The sequence below is a fragment of the Euleptes europaea genome, chromosome 3, assembly GCF_029931775.1.
Source record: "Euleptes europaea isolate rEulEur1 chromosome 3, rEulEur1.hap1, whole genome shotgun sequence".
In the NCBI taxonomy this organism is placed as follows: Eukaryota; Metazoa; Chordata; class Lepidosauria; order Squamata; family Sphaerodactylidae; genus Euleptes; species Euleptes europaea.
In genome coordinates this window covers 118,535,703-118,550,668 of record NC_079314.1, presented here as the reverse complement: position 1 = coordinate 118,550,668, position 14,966 = coordinate 118,535,703, and the positions used below count along the sequence as shown (strand labels likewise).

The 14,966-nt window shown below is 46.7% G+C and overlaps 1 protein-coding gene and 1 long non-coding RNA gene across 2 annotated transcripts in view; one reads left to right on the top strand and one right to left on the bottom strand.

Moving 5' to 3' along the window:
- Nucleotides 1-1,637, bottom strand: part of LOC130474227 (uncharacterized) — a 263,869-nt gene extending 262,232 nt beyond the window's left edge. Inside the window, exon 1 of the long non-coding RNA XR_008933227.1 lies at nt 1,485-1,637. This is a non-coding gene — a long non-coding RNA (uncharacterized LOC130474227). The remainder of the gene's footprint in view (nt 1-1,484) is intronic.
- PLXNA4 (plexin A4) overlaps nt 1-14,966 on the top strand; it is a 587,111-nt gene that overhangs the window by 421,959 nt on the left and 150,186 nt on the right. The window contains exons 8-10 of the mRNA XM_056845760.1: nt 694-793; nt 2,295-2,409; nt 12,147-12,347. Of these exons, the coding sequence (XP_056701738.1) occupies nt 694-793; nt 2,295-2,409; nt 12,147-12,347 (416 nt within the window). The remainder of the gene's footprint in view (nt 1-693; nt 794-2,294; nt 2,410-12,146; nt 12,348-14,966) is intronic.

Sequence of the window (14,966 nt, the reverse complement as noted above, 5' to 3'; positions counted from 1 at the left end):
TCAAGTCCTTGGATTCTTCCCTCTCCCCTGAGCTCAGCCCGAGTGAAATCCCTCCGAGTAAGGCAAAGTGCAGGGCACACAAGCTTGGTTTTGCTCACAGCCAATTTCAAAGCAGCATGTCCAGAGGCAGGGAGCCCTTTCTGAGTACAAGAAAGGATTTTTAAACCCAAGGCTTGGATTTCTCTCTCTCCCCCACTCCTTTCAGATTTCTCTGTGTTTTGTTGTTGTTCTTAAAAACATTTTTTATGTGGCGGGTTTGGGGGGGAATTTTCTTTCACAGTAAGCAAAACAAGTAAGCCAATTACAAAGCAGCATTTAAAGGGGCAGGGACTTGGTTTGAGCTTGGAAACTGCTGGTGCAGAGACTCCCAACAGGAAAGGGTGGGTCCAGCCAGCAACGAACCTCAGGTAAAATTCCCAGGCATAAACGACCTAAAAAACCTTATTCTGTATAACATTTTCTTAGTCTTTAAGGTGCCACAAAAAGCCTGCTTAGGTGTGTCCAGAAAGTCAAAATGTTCCTTCTCTTACAATACTAGAAAAAAATACCTCTCTTAGATAAGTCTGCGCCCTGCTCGTCAGTATTTGTTGGGTGATTCCCCAGTTTCATGGTTACCCGATGGAATCAGATGGCCTTCTTTACCAAAGCTCTCCATTTTCAGCCGGAATAACTCCTGTTTCCTCTTCTTTCCAGGAGACCATCACATTGTCCAGCTACAGCTCAAATCAAAGGAGACCGGCATGACTTTCGCCAGCACCAGTTTTGTCTTCTACAACTGCAGTGTCCACAACTCGTAAGTTCACGTTCCTCTAGGACAGAGAGGCCATCCTCTGAAACTGAACACGTGAAGATGCCTTATACTGAATCAGACCATCAAGGTCCATCAAAGTCAGTTTTGTCTACTCAGACCAGCAGCGGTTCTCCAGGGTTTCAGGCAGAGGTCTTTCACATCACCTACTTGCCTAGTCCCTTTAAGTGGAGATGGCGGGGATTGAACCTGGGTCCTTCTGCATGCCAAGCAGAGGCTCTAGCACTGAGCCACAGCCCCTCCCATCTTCAGTTCCATGCTGTAAAGCTCATCCATCATGTCCACGTTGGTCCAGAGAGGAACATATTAACACATTGGTCCCCGAGGCCAGTATCGTTGACTAGAATGGCCAGTAGTTCACCGGGGTCTCAAGCAAAAGTTCTTTCCCAGCGTGGTGTAGTGGTTAAGAGCAGTGGTTTGGAGGGGTGGATTCTGATCTGGAGAACCGGGTTTGATTCCCTACTCCTCCACGTGAGCGGCGGAGGCTCATCTGGTGAACCGGGTTGGTTTCCCCTCTCCTACACACGAAGCCTGCTGGGTGACCTTGGGTCAGTCACACTCTCTCAGCCCCACCTACCTCACAGGGTGTCTGTTGTGAGGATGAGAAGGGAAGGTGATTGTAAGCCGGTTTGAGTCTCCTTTAACTGGTAAACAAAGCCGGCATATAAAAACCAACTCTTCTTCTTCTTCTTCTTCCTCTTCTTCTTCTTCTTCCTCTTCTTCCTCTTCTTCCTCTTCCTCTTCTTCCTCCTCTTCTTCTTCTTCTTCTTGTTCTTCCTCTTCTTCCTCTTCTTCCTCTTCTTCCTCTTCTTCCTCTTCTTCCTCTTCTTCTTCCCCCCCACGATCAAGGATGGATGACAGAACACCCAAATGTCATACAAATCTAAGAATGATCCCAAATACACACACACAGACACACACATTCCTGGTCTGTCAGTAGCCGGGCAAAGAACCTTATCAAGTGAAGTGTTCTCTGGAAGAACCGAAAGGAGAAGAGATTTGCTTTCGCTCGGTAATTCTCATACGATGGCAAATCCTATTTCGATATTTCCGCTCTTTGACAAACAGCGGTGCAGGTGGAAGCGAGCGTGAAGAAAACACACTCACACACACTATCTTTGGCAAATGCGAGAGGCTGGCGTTGAAATATTTATAGCGTGTTTTGCTTCCTGACTTGACAAACTATAATACGCTATCCATTTTTAATTTGATTTATCAGAGGAAAAGCTTGTTATCAATTTGGAGAACAGCGGGGTTTAGGGTGGATTGAAGCAGAGGGAGGGTTAGAGCGAGAAAGAGAGGACGCCCTTTCTCCGGGAGGCGAAGGGTTACCCCAGAGATCAGTCATGATCCGGACGATAGTCTTGCGTTCTAGGGCGTCTTCCGCGCATGTGTTCGTTCCGCGTGTTCGGTTTTTGTTTAACCCCTGCACGTTTTTGCCAGCGAATCTCTTTGGATCTCCTCTGTGGTTTTTTTTGTCCCTCAGGTGCCTGTCCTGCGTCGAAAGCCCATACAGGTGCCACTGGTGCAAATACCGCCACGTCTGCACTCATGAGCCTCAGACCTGCCACTTCGTAGAAGGACGAGTCAAACTTCCTGAGGTAGGGAGGACCGCCTTTTCCCACATGAACCCATGTGCCCATTCCAGTCATCTTCAGAGGCACTGTTTCAGGCGCCCCGCCTCCTGAGACTACACGGGTGGCAACCCGAGGAAGGGCCTTATCGGTCACGGGGCCAAAACTTTGGAACTCTCTTCCCAGGGAGATAGAATCATAGAGTTGGAAGGGACCACCAGGGTCATCTAGTCCAACCCCCTGCACAATGCAGGACATTCACAACTACCTCCCCCCCCCACACACCCCCAGTGACCCCCTATTCCATGCCCAGAAGATGGCCAAGATGCCCTCCCTCTCATGAACTGCCTAAGGTCATAGAATCAGCACTGCTGACAGATGACCATCTAGCCTCTGCTTCAAAACCTCCAGGGAAGGAGAGCTCACCACCTCCCGAGGAAGCCTGTTCCACCGAGGAACCGCTCTGTCAGGAAGTTCTTCCTAATGTCTAGACAGAAACTCTTGATTTAAACAGATTAATTTAAACAGATTCATCTGTTTGCCTCTATTGTTGTCTTCTGCCGGCGAACGAAGCCTTTTTTGTTCTCTTTGGCAGGCCCCCAGTGACAGTTCTTGGCCTCCTGCCTTGTTTTTGTTGTTACGTGTGTTTTATTGAATTACTGTATATATGCTTTAGGAGCCCCGTGCGCAGAGTGGTAAGCTGCAGTACTGCAGTCAAAAGCTCTGCTCACGAGTTGAGTTCGATCCCGACGGAAGTCGGTTGCAGGTAGCCGGCTCAAGGTCGACTCAGCCTTCCATCCTTCCGAGGTCGGTAAAATGAGTGCCCAGCTTGCTGGGGGTACAGGGAAGACAACTGAGGAAGGCACTGCCAAACCACCCTAAAAACATAGTTTGCCTAGTAAACGTTGGGCTGTGACATCCCATGGGTCAGTAATGGCCTGGTGCTTGCACAGGGGGCTACCTTATACCTGGAAATTTTGGGGGCGGAGCCTGAGGAGGGTGAGGTTTGGGGAGGGGAGGGACTTCAATGCCATAGAGTCCAGTGGCCAAAGTGGCAACCCTATCTGGAGAAAATGGGTGCTTTGGAGGGTGGACTCTATGGCATTATACCCTATTGAAGTAGCTCCCCTTCCCAAACCCCCCTCTCCTTAGGCTCCACCTCCAAAATCTCCAGGTATTTCCTAGACCAGAGGTGGCAACCCTACTCTCAACGGCTACATCACACCGTCTCCCCGCCCTTTAGGGTTCCTAGGTCCCTCTTCGTAACCAGCGGGAGATTTTGGGGGTGGAGCCTGAGGAGGGCAGGATTTGGGGAGGGGAGGGACTCCAATGCCATAGAGCCCAATTGCCAAAGTGGCCATTTTCTCCAGATGAATTGATCTCTATCGGCTGGAGATCAGTGGTAATAGCTGGAGATCTCCAACTAGTACCTGGAGGTTGGCAACCCTGCCGCCCCTCCCAAAGACATTTCGCCTCCTAGTATTGCTGGCTTCTATATGGCTAGCCTTGCTTGAATGGATGGGATAAAGGATTAGGTCGCTTTCTTCCTCTGTGTGTGCCTCATTGCCGGGTGGAATGAACACTATCGCATTCAAGGCCTTGAAAAGGTTTTCAGCTTTCTATAGGGAGGAAACAGGCGGGTGGTGCTACGGGGAAGGAGCGGAGGGGGGGAGAGGAGAAAGCGCGGCGGCGAGAATAAAAGGTTGGAACGGGAAAAGAGCAACTCCCGATAACAAATCTGTTAGCGACCGGGCTTTAAAAGGGGGCTTAATCATCTAATTATCTGGAAGGAGGTTTTCATCTTGCCCCGCTTCGGCGTCTCAGGTGCGTGTGGGTCCTTCCCCAATGAAAGGAGCATGAAAAGGGGTTTCATTCGCCGCCAACAAGGAAAAGAAAGAAAGGGAGGGGGGGAGAGGGAGAGAGCTTCCGTGACAAGCATTTCACGCCAACTCATTCATGCTTCAGCCCACATAACGGGATGAGGGCTTCAAATATTAATTTGTCAAAAAGGCCTGGCAGATCCCACCCGCCGTATTTCCCGAGAACAGCTGCGGCGCGTTCCCCGGCCTTCGAGAGCTCCTTCAGGTTCAAATGGCGCTGATTTTCTTTGTCCCTTTCCCTCCCCATAAGCTCCCGCTCAAGGAGTGAGTAGGCCTGCTTAGGCTCCACGGAAGCATCGAACTTGGAAAGGGAGGTTTGTAACAGGCGCAGGCAGAGCTGGCTAAGGAGGGACCCTCGGTTCTGGGCCAAGGGCAGCATGTCAGAGCTGAGCCTAGCGTTGCCATAGGGTTGCCACTCTCCAGTTGGTGCGGATGCTAAAAAGGCAAATGCGATCTTGGGCTGCATCAACAGAAGTATAGCATCCAGATCACGCGAAGTGACAGTATCGCTTTACTCTTCTCTGGTTAGACCTTACCTAGAGCACTGTGCTCAGTTTTGGGCACTGCAATTGAAGAAGGATGTAGACAAGCTGGAACGTGTCCAGAGGAGGACAACGAATACGGTGAGGGGTCTGGAAACCAAGTCCTGTGAGGCAAGGTTGAAGGAGCTGGGTATGTCTAGCCTGAAGAGGAGAAGACTGAGAGGGGATATGATAACCATCTTCAAGGACTTGAAGTGCTTTCATAGAGAGGATGGTGCCAAGTTGTTTTCTGTTGCCCCAGAGGGTCGGACCAGAACCAACAGGTTGAAATTAAATCCAAAGAGTTTCCGTCTAGACCAGTGGTTCCCAACCTTTTTTTGACCAGGGACCACTAAGACTTTTTTGTGCGGTACAGGGACCCCAAGGTTCAAAATAAAAATTCCTAGAATTTGAAAATAAACTTTAACCATAACTGTTAGTTAAACATTAAACTTAGAATAATATTTGAATATATTTTTATAATAGAGAACTTTTAATTGAAAATATTAATTTATTATGGGTTTATAACTGTTTTGCGGACCTTAATTTAGTTCTCGCGGACCCCTGGGGGTCCATGGACCCCTGGTTGGGAACCAGTGGCCTAGACATTAGGAAGAATTTTCTAACAGTTAGAGCGGTTCCTCAGTGGAACAGGCTTCCTCGGGAGGTGGTAAGCACTCCTTCCTTGGAGGTTTTTAAGCAGAGGTTAGATGGCCATCTGTCAGCAATGCTGATTCTATGAACTTAGGCAGTTCACGAGAGGGAGGGCATGAGGAAAGGTTGAAGGAGCTGGGTGTGTTTAGCCTGGTCCCTCTTTGCCACCAGCGGGAGGTTTTTGGGGTGGAGCCTGAGGAGGGCGGGGTTTGGGGAGGGGAGGGACTTCACTGTCGTAGAATCCAATTCCCAAAGCGGCCATTTTCTCCAGGTGAACTGATCTCTCTTGGCTGGAGATCAGTTGTAATAGCAGGAGATCTCCAGCTATTTCCTGGAGGCTACAACCAATCACAAAAATCTATGCGGCAACAGCAAAGCTAGAACAATATAAGGCAGCACGAAGGCTCAACACTAAACAAAAATGTATTCACGAGCACAAAACAACATGTAAACAATACCAGTGACAGTAGAGTAAAGGTGAGAGAACAAACATACAAATTATTGTCGAAATAACCATCTGATCCTATATATACATAAGTATTGAAATGTCCAAGAAACAGCGTGAAAATGCTAAGATCCTTGTGCAGTTCACAATAGATAGAATAGGCGAGTCCACTGTAGTATACCGGGGCGGAATCCAACGGAGCGGGACTCGAATTCTAGATAATTCTAGCGTTTCTATATACTTCATCAGCTATCCGTTGTATGTGCTGCATACTGTGGGTGGAAACGACAAGAGCAATCCCAAACCATCGTGTATACAATGCCAAAAATAATTACACATGCATTAAACAGGTGGGAAAATAATAGATAGGAAAATAGCAAATAAAACTCACTTGGTCTCTATTGGCTGGAGATCAGTTGTAATAGCAGGAGATCTCCAGCTAGTACCTGGAGGCTAGGAAATCAAAAGTCTGCACTTGTATAAAGCTCAATAAAGCACATACAAAGCACTTTGCAAGCAGTTATATTGTGAGGTGGAGCAATACTTTACATCAGGTAAGTGTATATACACAACAAAATTTTGTTGTGTATATACACTTACCTGATGTAAATTGTTGCATTATAACAAGTTCCTGCTCTGTATTTATATCCTTGGGATATTGTTTTGGTGAGGCTCCACCTCACAATATAACTGCTTGCAAAGTGCTTTGTATGTGCTTTATTGAGCTTTATACAAGTGCAGACTTTTGATTTCCTACTCTCCTATTTTGTACTTGTAGCCAGTGTTTGATTACTAAGTACCTGGAGGCTGGCAACCCTAGTTCTACTGCAGACCTAGTTCTACTGCAGATACCATGTCTGACAAAGGGAGCTTTGACTCTCGAAAGCTCGTGCCACACAAAAAAACCCCAATCTTATTGGTCTCTCAGGTGCTACTGGACTTTATTCTAGCTGTTCTACTGTAGACCGACATGGCCTGCCCTCTGCCATTATCTTCTGCAAGTCAATCTCCCTTTGAATTAAAAAAATGCTTAAGGTTGTTTAACCAAACTGACCGGATCTTGGGAAGGGAGGCAGGAGGACACAGATTCCTGGGGCCTTCACCTGGAGAAAGAGAGACGCCGCTTGCCGGCATTAAAAATAAACAAAGGATATAAAACCCGTTTTATGGGATGGAATCCCTGACAGCCCCCTTAACTAGGACGGAGCATCTCAGAGCCACCAGTAGGCCAATACTCAATTATTCGGCGGTTATCTCTCCAGACATTTATGCTTTCCATAAATCCCCCGACAGCCTTACCTTCCTCAGTTCCCTTTTAAGGTTATGGGCCTCTTCTTCCCTGTATTATTACTTTCTGCCACGCCAGTAAATATGTACGTCATCCATCAAGCTAACAGCGCCATAAACTTTTAGGAAATGCAGATAAAATATATGGCACGTTAAAAGATTCTTTGATTGGTCGGAGGCTCTCCTGGATGGGTTTGATGACACATGGGAATGGTATAACTTTGGAGTTGTGGATCGAGGAGGGGGGCAGGTGGGAAAGAGACCGAGAAATTTACCGGCCTCAAAATTCTTGCGGCATATTGTTGACCCGATTCCACTTTATGACCTAATAAGATCTCTTTAGTCTTTCCTCTCCCCCCCCCACTGTTCTGTCGCATAAATGTAAATATAATTTTATGACCATGGGAATTAGTGGTGTAATAATGTAAGCACGGCGCAAGCCGTAAATCAGTTGCTACGTGGATAGCTGGTGGACGACTGCTTCTCCTTTGCTCAGTACCGTTGCTGGCTGCTTTTGACAGCCAGCGTGGCATAGTGGTTAAGAGCGGCAAACGCTAATCTGGTGAACCGGGTTCGATTCTCCACTCCTCCACATGAAGCCTGCTGGGTGACCTTGGGCTAGTCACAGTTCTCTCTGAACTCTCTCAGCCCCACCTACCTCACAAGGTGTCTGTTGTGGGGAGAGGAAAGGAAGGTGATTGTAAGCCAATTTGAGACTGCTTAAAGGTAGAGAAGATCAGGATTTAAAAACCAACTCTTCTTCTTCTTTTCATTCTTTTAAAAAAAATCTATCTGAAGTTGCAAATATTGTTATTATTAATTCAAGTCAGGGTCAGACCTTCTTTAGAAGTCCATTTACTGGTGCAGTTATTCCGGTGTCAACAAAGGCCCATCAGATGTCTTCCATCCATCCACATGCTGCTGAGTCATGGTTAGAAACTGTACAGTCAGAGGTGGTTGTGAAGCGTGATGTACTAATTGCCAGCTTGCAAAAGGGGAAATATTGAAGATCCCATGCAAATGCGATGTAATCCAGGTGCTCTGCTTGAACTGAATGGAGGGTCGCTGGTTCTGTTTCTCGTTCCTTGTGAACACGAAAGCAGAAGAGAACTTTCATTTTGTGGGGCAAAGTTGTCCGTTCCACATGTCCGGTCACCCAGTGTCTCGAACTCGAGAGGCGGATGAGGAGACCCTACAACTCCATCGCCAGCATCTTCCTGAGAAATTGCCTTTTTAAATTTCAATTAGGAAGAACATTAGGCCAATCCGATAACGCCGCACATAGCGAGGGGAGACTTTGCCTTTTTATGGCCCTCGCCTCTTCAATTATCTATAATGAACTTCCTTGCAGAGCCTCAAACCTTTTTATATGCTAACGAATCCTTTATTAGGGCCGCCGCAATTGCCTTTTGTTAATGAACTTGAAACAAGTATTATCGGAAAGGTTACGGCTTTGGCGCGGAGTGTGGGGAGGATGCCGGGAGCTCCCGATTCCAACAGAGGGGGTAATGGATAACCGAGACACCTGCCCTTTTGGGACACACCCTTACTGTCGCCTCCCTTTAGGGGTGCTTCTAAAATTCTCACTTGAATTTCTCTCTGGATGTCCGAGTTTCATTTTGGGTAGCTGATTCTGAAACGCAACTGCCCTCGTAGAGACATGTTGTGCAGTTCCTGCTGTCGTATCTCAAAAAGGGATGTTGGTAGCACGGGACAAAGGGTACAAAGGATAACCAGCAAGATCACGGGGGGGGGTACACCTTCCCTCTGAGTACATAAGAACATAAGAAAGGCCCTGCTGGATGAGACCAAGGCCCATCAAGTCCAGTAGTCTGTTCACATAGTGGCCAACCAGGTGCCTCTAGGAAGCCCGCAAACAAGATGACTGCAGCAGCATTGTCCTGCCTGTGTTAAAAACATAAGAAAAGCCCTGCTGGATCAGACCCAGGCCCATCAAGCCCAGCAATCTGTTCACACAGTAGCCAACCAGATGCCTCTAGGAAGCCCACAAACAAGACAACTGCAGCAGCATTATCCTCCTTTGTTTCACAGCACGTAATATATTCGGCATGCTCCTCTGATCCTGGAGAGAATAGGAGTGCATCATGACTAGTTTCTATTTTTACTAGTAGCCATGAATACTTCTCTCTTCCATGAACATGTCCACTCCCCTCTTAAAGCCTTCCAAGTTGGAAGCCATCACCACATCCTGGGGCAGGGAATTTCACAATTTAACTATGTGTTGTATGAAAAAATATTTCCTTTTATCAGTTTTGAATCTCTCATTCTCCAGCTTCAGCAGATGACACCCCCCCCCAGTTCTAGTATTATGAGAGAGGGAGAAAAGCTTTTCCCTGTCCCCTCGCTCCAAACCATGCATAATTTTATAGACCTCTATCATGTCTCCCCTTAACCTCCTTCTTTCCAGGCTAAACAGCCCTAAGAGTTTTAACCGATCCTCATAGGGCAGTTGCTCTAGTCCCCTGGTCATTTTGGTTGCTCTTTTCTGCACCATCTCAAGCTCTGCAATATCCTTTTTTAGGTGTGGTAAAAGAGATTTGGGAGTTTGACTTTTTTCAAAAAAAGTAGGAAACGAAGAGGGGCGTTATTTATTTACTTTATTTGTATCCCATCTTTCTCCCAAAATTAGGGTTGCCATCTCTGGATTGGGAAACACCTGGAGATTTTGGGGGTGGAGCCAGAGGGGGTGGGGTTTGGGGAGGGGAGGGACTTCAACGCCATTGAGTCCTATTGCCAAAGTAGCCATTTTCTCCTGGGGAACTGATCTCTATCAGCTGGAGATCAGTTGTAATAGCAGGAGATCTCTAGCTAGTACCTGGGGGTTGGCAAACCTACCCATCACTGGCTAAGAGCCAGAATGACTAACTATAATTTCCATATTCAGAGGTAGTAATCTTCTTTGTGCGAGTGGCTAAAGAGTCAACTGTGCAGGGAGGCGTTGACCTTCATAACTGGCTATGAGTAGCCCTTCTGGGGCAGCCATCCAGACCTAGATGGAGCATTGGTTTCACGCAGCACAGCTGGGTTTAAGTTTTTCACGCTCTTAAATTCTCCACTGTTCCGTTCTGGTTTTATTTCCAAATTTTCTGCAGCTACAGGCATGCGCTCAGCTGCTGGTTTTGTTCCCTTCCTTTTTCCTCCGTGTGTTGCCCTCTTCTATATTTGTGATGTGCATCTTTGCATATCAAAACTCTGCAAGAGAGCAGATCTGGTGATTATAGATGTGAATATGGAGACTGTCGGAGGGGGGGAGGCTGGAGCCCATGTACAGCGGGGCACTTGAATAATGAGATAATGTGAAAAGTTTCTTGATGCAATCATGCACACAATCCCATTCCGATGTCTTATGCGGAGCCAGCGTTTTCGCTGTTTCATTTCATTTCAAATGTTTGTCTTCTGCCTTTTGGCTTTGCCAAGCACACCAGACAACTTCCAGAAAAAAAATGATACAAAGAGTCTAAGAATAAAAAAAGCCCCACATTAATAAAAAAAATGAATGAAACCAGAACCAGATGCATACAAATAATCACCAGCCAGATGTTGGAGAAATAAGACATCAAGGTGAGAAGCCGCAGTGGTTCACCCAGACTTACAGTAGACAGGACTGAAGAGAACTGCAGGGGGATTAATTTCCAAAAGGAAATTTATTTATTTACTTCATTTATAGCCCACCTTTTACCCCAGTGGGGACCCAAAGAGGCTTACACCATTCTCCTCGCTTCCATTTTATCCTCACAATAACCCTGTGAGCTAGGTTAGGCTGTGAGAGTGTGACTGTCTCTGCCTTGACCTGGATGGCCCAGGCTAGCCTGATCTCATCAGATTGTGGAATCTAAGCAGGATCGGCCCTGGTTAGTACTTGGATGGGAGACTGCTAAGGAAATCCAGGGTCGCTACACAGAGGCAGGCAATGGCAAACCACCTCCGTGTGTCTTTTGTCCAGATATGTATGGCCCTGGCTAGCCTGATCTCATCTGATCTCAGAAGCTAAGCAGGGTTTGCCCAGGTTAGTATTTGAATGGGAGACCACCCAGGAAGTCCATGATCACTACACAGAGGCAAGCAATGGCAAATCATCTCTGTTCATCGTTTACCTTGAAAACCCTACGGAGTCACCATAAGTCAGCTGCGACTTGACCGCTCTTTCCACCATCCCAATAATTTTATTTGAACAAGTTAACATCAATCTGTGAGTTGGTAAATAACCAAGATGTATGTATTACTGGTCTCACAGAAGTCAAAAGTCCTCCTGTGTTCTGTAACCCTTCTTTGAGATGAACATCCTATTCACAGATAAACTCTTAGTAAGAAGTCAAAAGTCTTTCTCTGTTCTGCAATCTTTCTCAAAGATAAATTGTTGGCAACGGCCAGTTACAGATTACAGAATGGAGAAGGTAATACATCTTGGTTATTTACCAAATTGTAGGTTGGTGTTAACTTGTTCAAGTAAATTATTAATAAATTATTAAGATGGTGGAATTACTTATTGCCCTACAGCCACATACTTTGTACTCAGATACTTTGGGTGAAGCTGACATGGCTCGTTGAAAACTTGAACCTACTGTGGTTTATCTATGATGGTTTATTTTCTTGCATAGGATTTTGGCTGATGAAGCTCAAAGCGAAAAGTGTTACATGATCTAGACGAGTTTGATTATCCACTCCTCTGCTGAGCAGCGGACGCTAATCTGGTGAACTGGGTTGGTTTCTCCACTCCTCCACATAAAGTCAGCTGGGTGACCTTGGGCTAGTCGCAGTTCTCTTAGCTCTCTCAGCCCCACCTACCTCACAGGGTGTCTGTTGTGGGGAGGGGAAGGAAAGGTGATTGTAAGCCGGTTTGATTCTTCTTTGAGTGGTAGAGAAAGTCGGCATATAAAAACCAACAATCCTTCTTCTCCTTCTCCATTAACCGTATGGCATTTCTCTTTCTCCACCCCGCCACCGCCCTTTCTCCAGGACTGCCCTCAGTTGTTGCAGGTCAGTAAGATCTTGGTGCCCGTGGAAGTCGTCAAGCCGATAACCCTAAAGGCCAAGAATCTGCCGCAGCCCCAGTCGGGACAGCGGGGTTACGAGTGCATCCTCAACATCCAAGGCAGCGAGCAGAGGGTGCCGGCCTTGAGGTTCAACAGCTCCAGCGTCCAGTGCCAGAACACTTCGGTGAGTTGATCCCATTGGCATGGCCGCGGGAAAGGGGGGGGGGAGAGGGAACGGGCTGGGGTCGAGAAAATGACCCCAATGGGGAGGGGAAGCGGATTTTCTCATGCACAGAAAGGCTCTGATACCTTTGGCACAGTTAGCTCTTGAAATTAGATCAAAAGAGTTTCCGTCTAAATGTCAAGAAGAATTTTCTAACCGCTAGAGCGATTCCTCAGTGGAACAGGCTTCCTTGGGAGGTGGTGGGCTCTCCTTCCCTGGAGGTTCTTACGCAGAGGTTAGATGGCCATCTGTCAGCAATGCTGATTCTGTGACCTTAGGCAGTTCGTGAGAGGGAGGGCATCTTGGCCATCTTCTGGGCATGGAATAGGGGTCACTGGGGGTGGGGGTGGGGGGGTAGTTGTGAATTTCCTGCATTGTGCAGGGGGTTGGACTAGGAGTTGGTCCCTTCCAACTCTATGATTCTATGAGTCTATTGTAGGATTCTACATGCCAAGCAGATGCTCTACTCTGAGCCACAGCCCCTCCCCTCATTTATTAGTCAGAGTATTATACTAGGATTGGGGAGACTTGGGTTCCAATCCCCAAAGAGCCACAACGCTGACTGGGTGGCCGGCCTTGGACCAGTGACTGCTTTCAGCCCAACCTATTTCTTAGGGGTTGTCAGGGTAGAAGCCGGGGTGGGGAAAGAGAAGTATGTATGAGGTCCTGGGCTGTCTTTACACAGCTGTGTTGCTCTGTTTTTGGTTTCAGTCTTCATGGGTTATTTGGGGAGGACTCATTATCCAAATGATAATGTCACCCAATCGGTCACTTACCCTGTTTTGCTTCGTTCTTTCCAAAACCTGCATTACTAGAACTTTCCAAAAAGACCACAGACAAGTCGGGTTTGCTCACCACATGGAATGGATTTTAAAACTTCCATGCCTACATTTCCCTCCCCCCACCTTCCCACCTAGGGTTGCCAACCTCCAGGTAGTGGAATCAAAATAAAGACTTGTGCTGCTCATGTACGTTATACAAAAATTCAGCACATACGACCAGATATTATTTCTAATGCAATTGTATTACATACAAATCAAATACCACTTAATCAGCCATTCACAAAATACAGAGAGGGATATTCCTCTGAAGCAGGAACAAGCACCAACTTTGGATTTCCAAGACTGATGAAGCAATAAGCGAAATGGGACTGTACCGGAAGCCCATCTTCTGTTGAATGGTTTGGAATCCAGTGTCTCTAGGATTCACAGCATGGTGCACTATCTGTTTTGATAGCTTTTGGAACACTGTAAATCGGCTTTGTACAGCTAATTGTGCTACACTGCACATGGAACTATTATCTGCATTGCTTGCAGGTTAAGTGGTATTTGATTTGGATGTAATACAATTGCATTAGAAATAATATCTGGTCATATGTGCTGAATTTTTGTATAACCTCCAGGTAGTAACTGGGGATCTCTCGCTATTACAACTGATCTCCAGCCGATAGAGGTAGAGAAAATCAGCATATAAAAACCAACTACTACTCCTCCTCTTCCTCCTCCTCCTCCTCTTTCTCCTCCTCCTCCTCCTCCTCCTCTTCTTCTTCTTCTTCTTCTTTATTGTGGTTTTATTGTACTGTATTTGATGCTGTTAGCCTCCTTGACCCTGGCCTCGACCGGGATAGAGGGTGGGATACAAATCGAAATAAATGATAATAATAATAGAAGCGGACTGGATAGACAGGGAAAGGGCGGCCTGTTCAGCCATAACATCCAAGGACAGCTCTCGGCCCTGTGCCTCAGAGGCACACGGAGCAGCCCGAAGGCAGAAAGTTATCTCTCTGGTCGCTCATCTGGCAACTTCCCAGGGAGGGGCCTTCTGCAGCGGAATTTTCCACCCTCTTAAGCAGCCCGCTGTCAAAATCCACCATTAGAAAAAAAACACCCCGAGTCTGCCTGCCCTCCCTCGATGTCACTCCCCGATACTTTCCTTCTTCCAGGAGGACTCAGTCGAAAGATTTTAATTTAATTTCCACAACCTCTCCTCCTGAGCGGAGCTTTCTAAAGCCAAGACGGCTTCTCAGACAGGCAGGATGCCGGGGCGTATCTCTTCACGCCTTCTTCTCAATGAATACTAATTTCGTACCAAAAAAAACCCGCAGAAGAAGAAAGGACTTGTTGCAAGAGATACAACACGGATTGGATTCATGCCTGTTATCAGTTCCATCCTCTGTAGGCGGCTGCCGGCAGTTCTAATCCCTGTATAATTTAAGTCGCCAGACCAATCAAGCAATATAGATAGATAGATAGATAGATAGATAGATAGATAGATAGATAGATAGATAGATAGATAGATATAGATATAGATATATATGTAGATAGATAGATAGATAGATAGATAGATGATAGATAGATATAGATATAGATATAGATATATATGTAGATAGATAGATAGATAGATAGATAGATAGATTTAGATATAGATATATACACACACACCCTCAGCTTCTTTTTCTGTTCTCTCCGCCACAGCCTCCCCGCCCCCCCGCCCCGGTCAGCCTCCCTTTAATTGATTCATTAAACAATTTATGCACTTCAGTCTCCATCCAGTTGTCTTTCGCGCCAGCTTCCGAGTTCC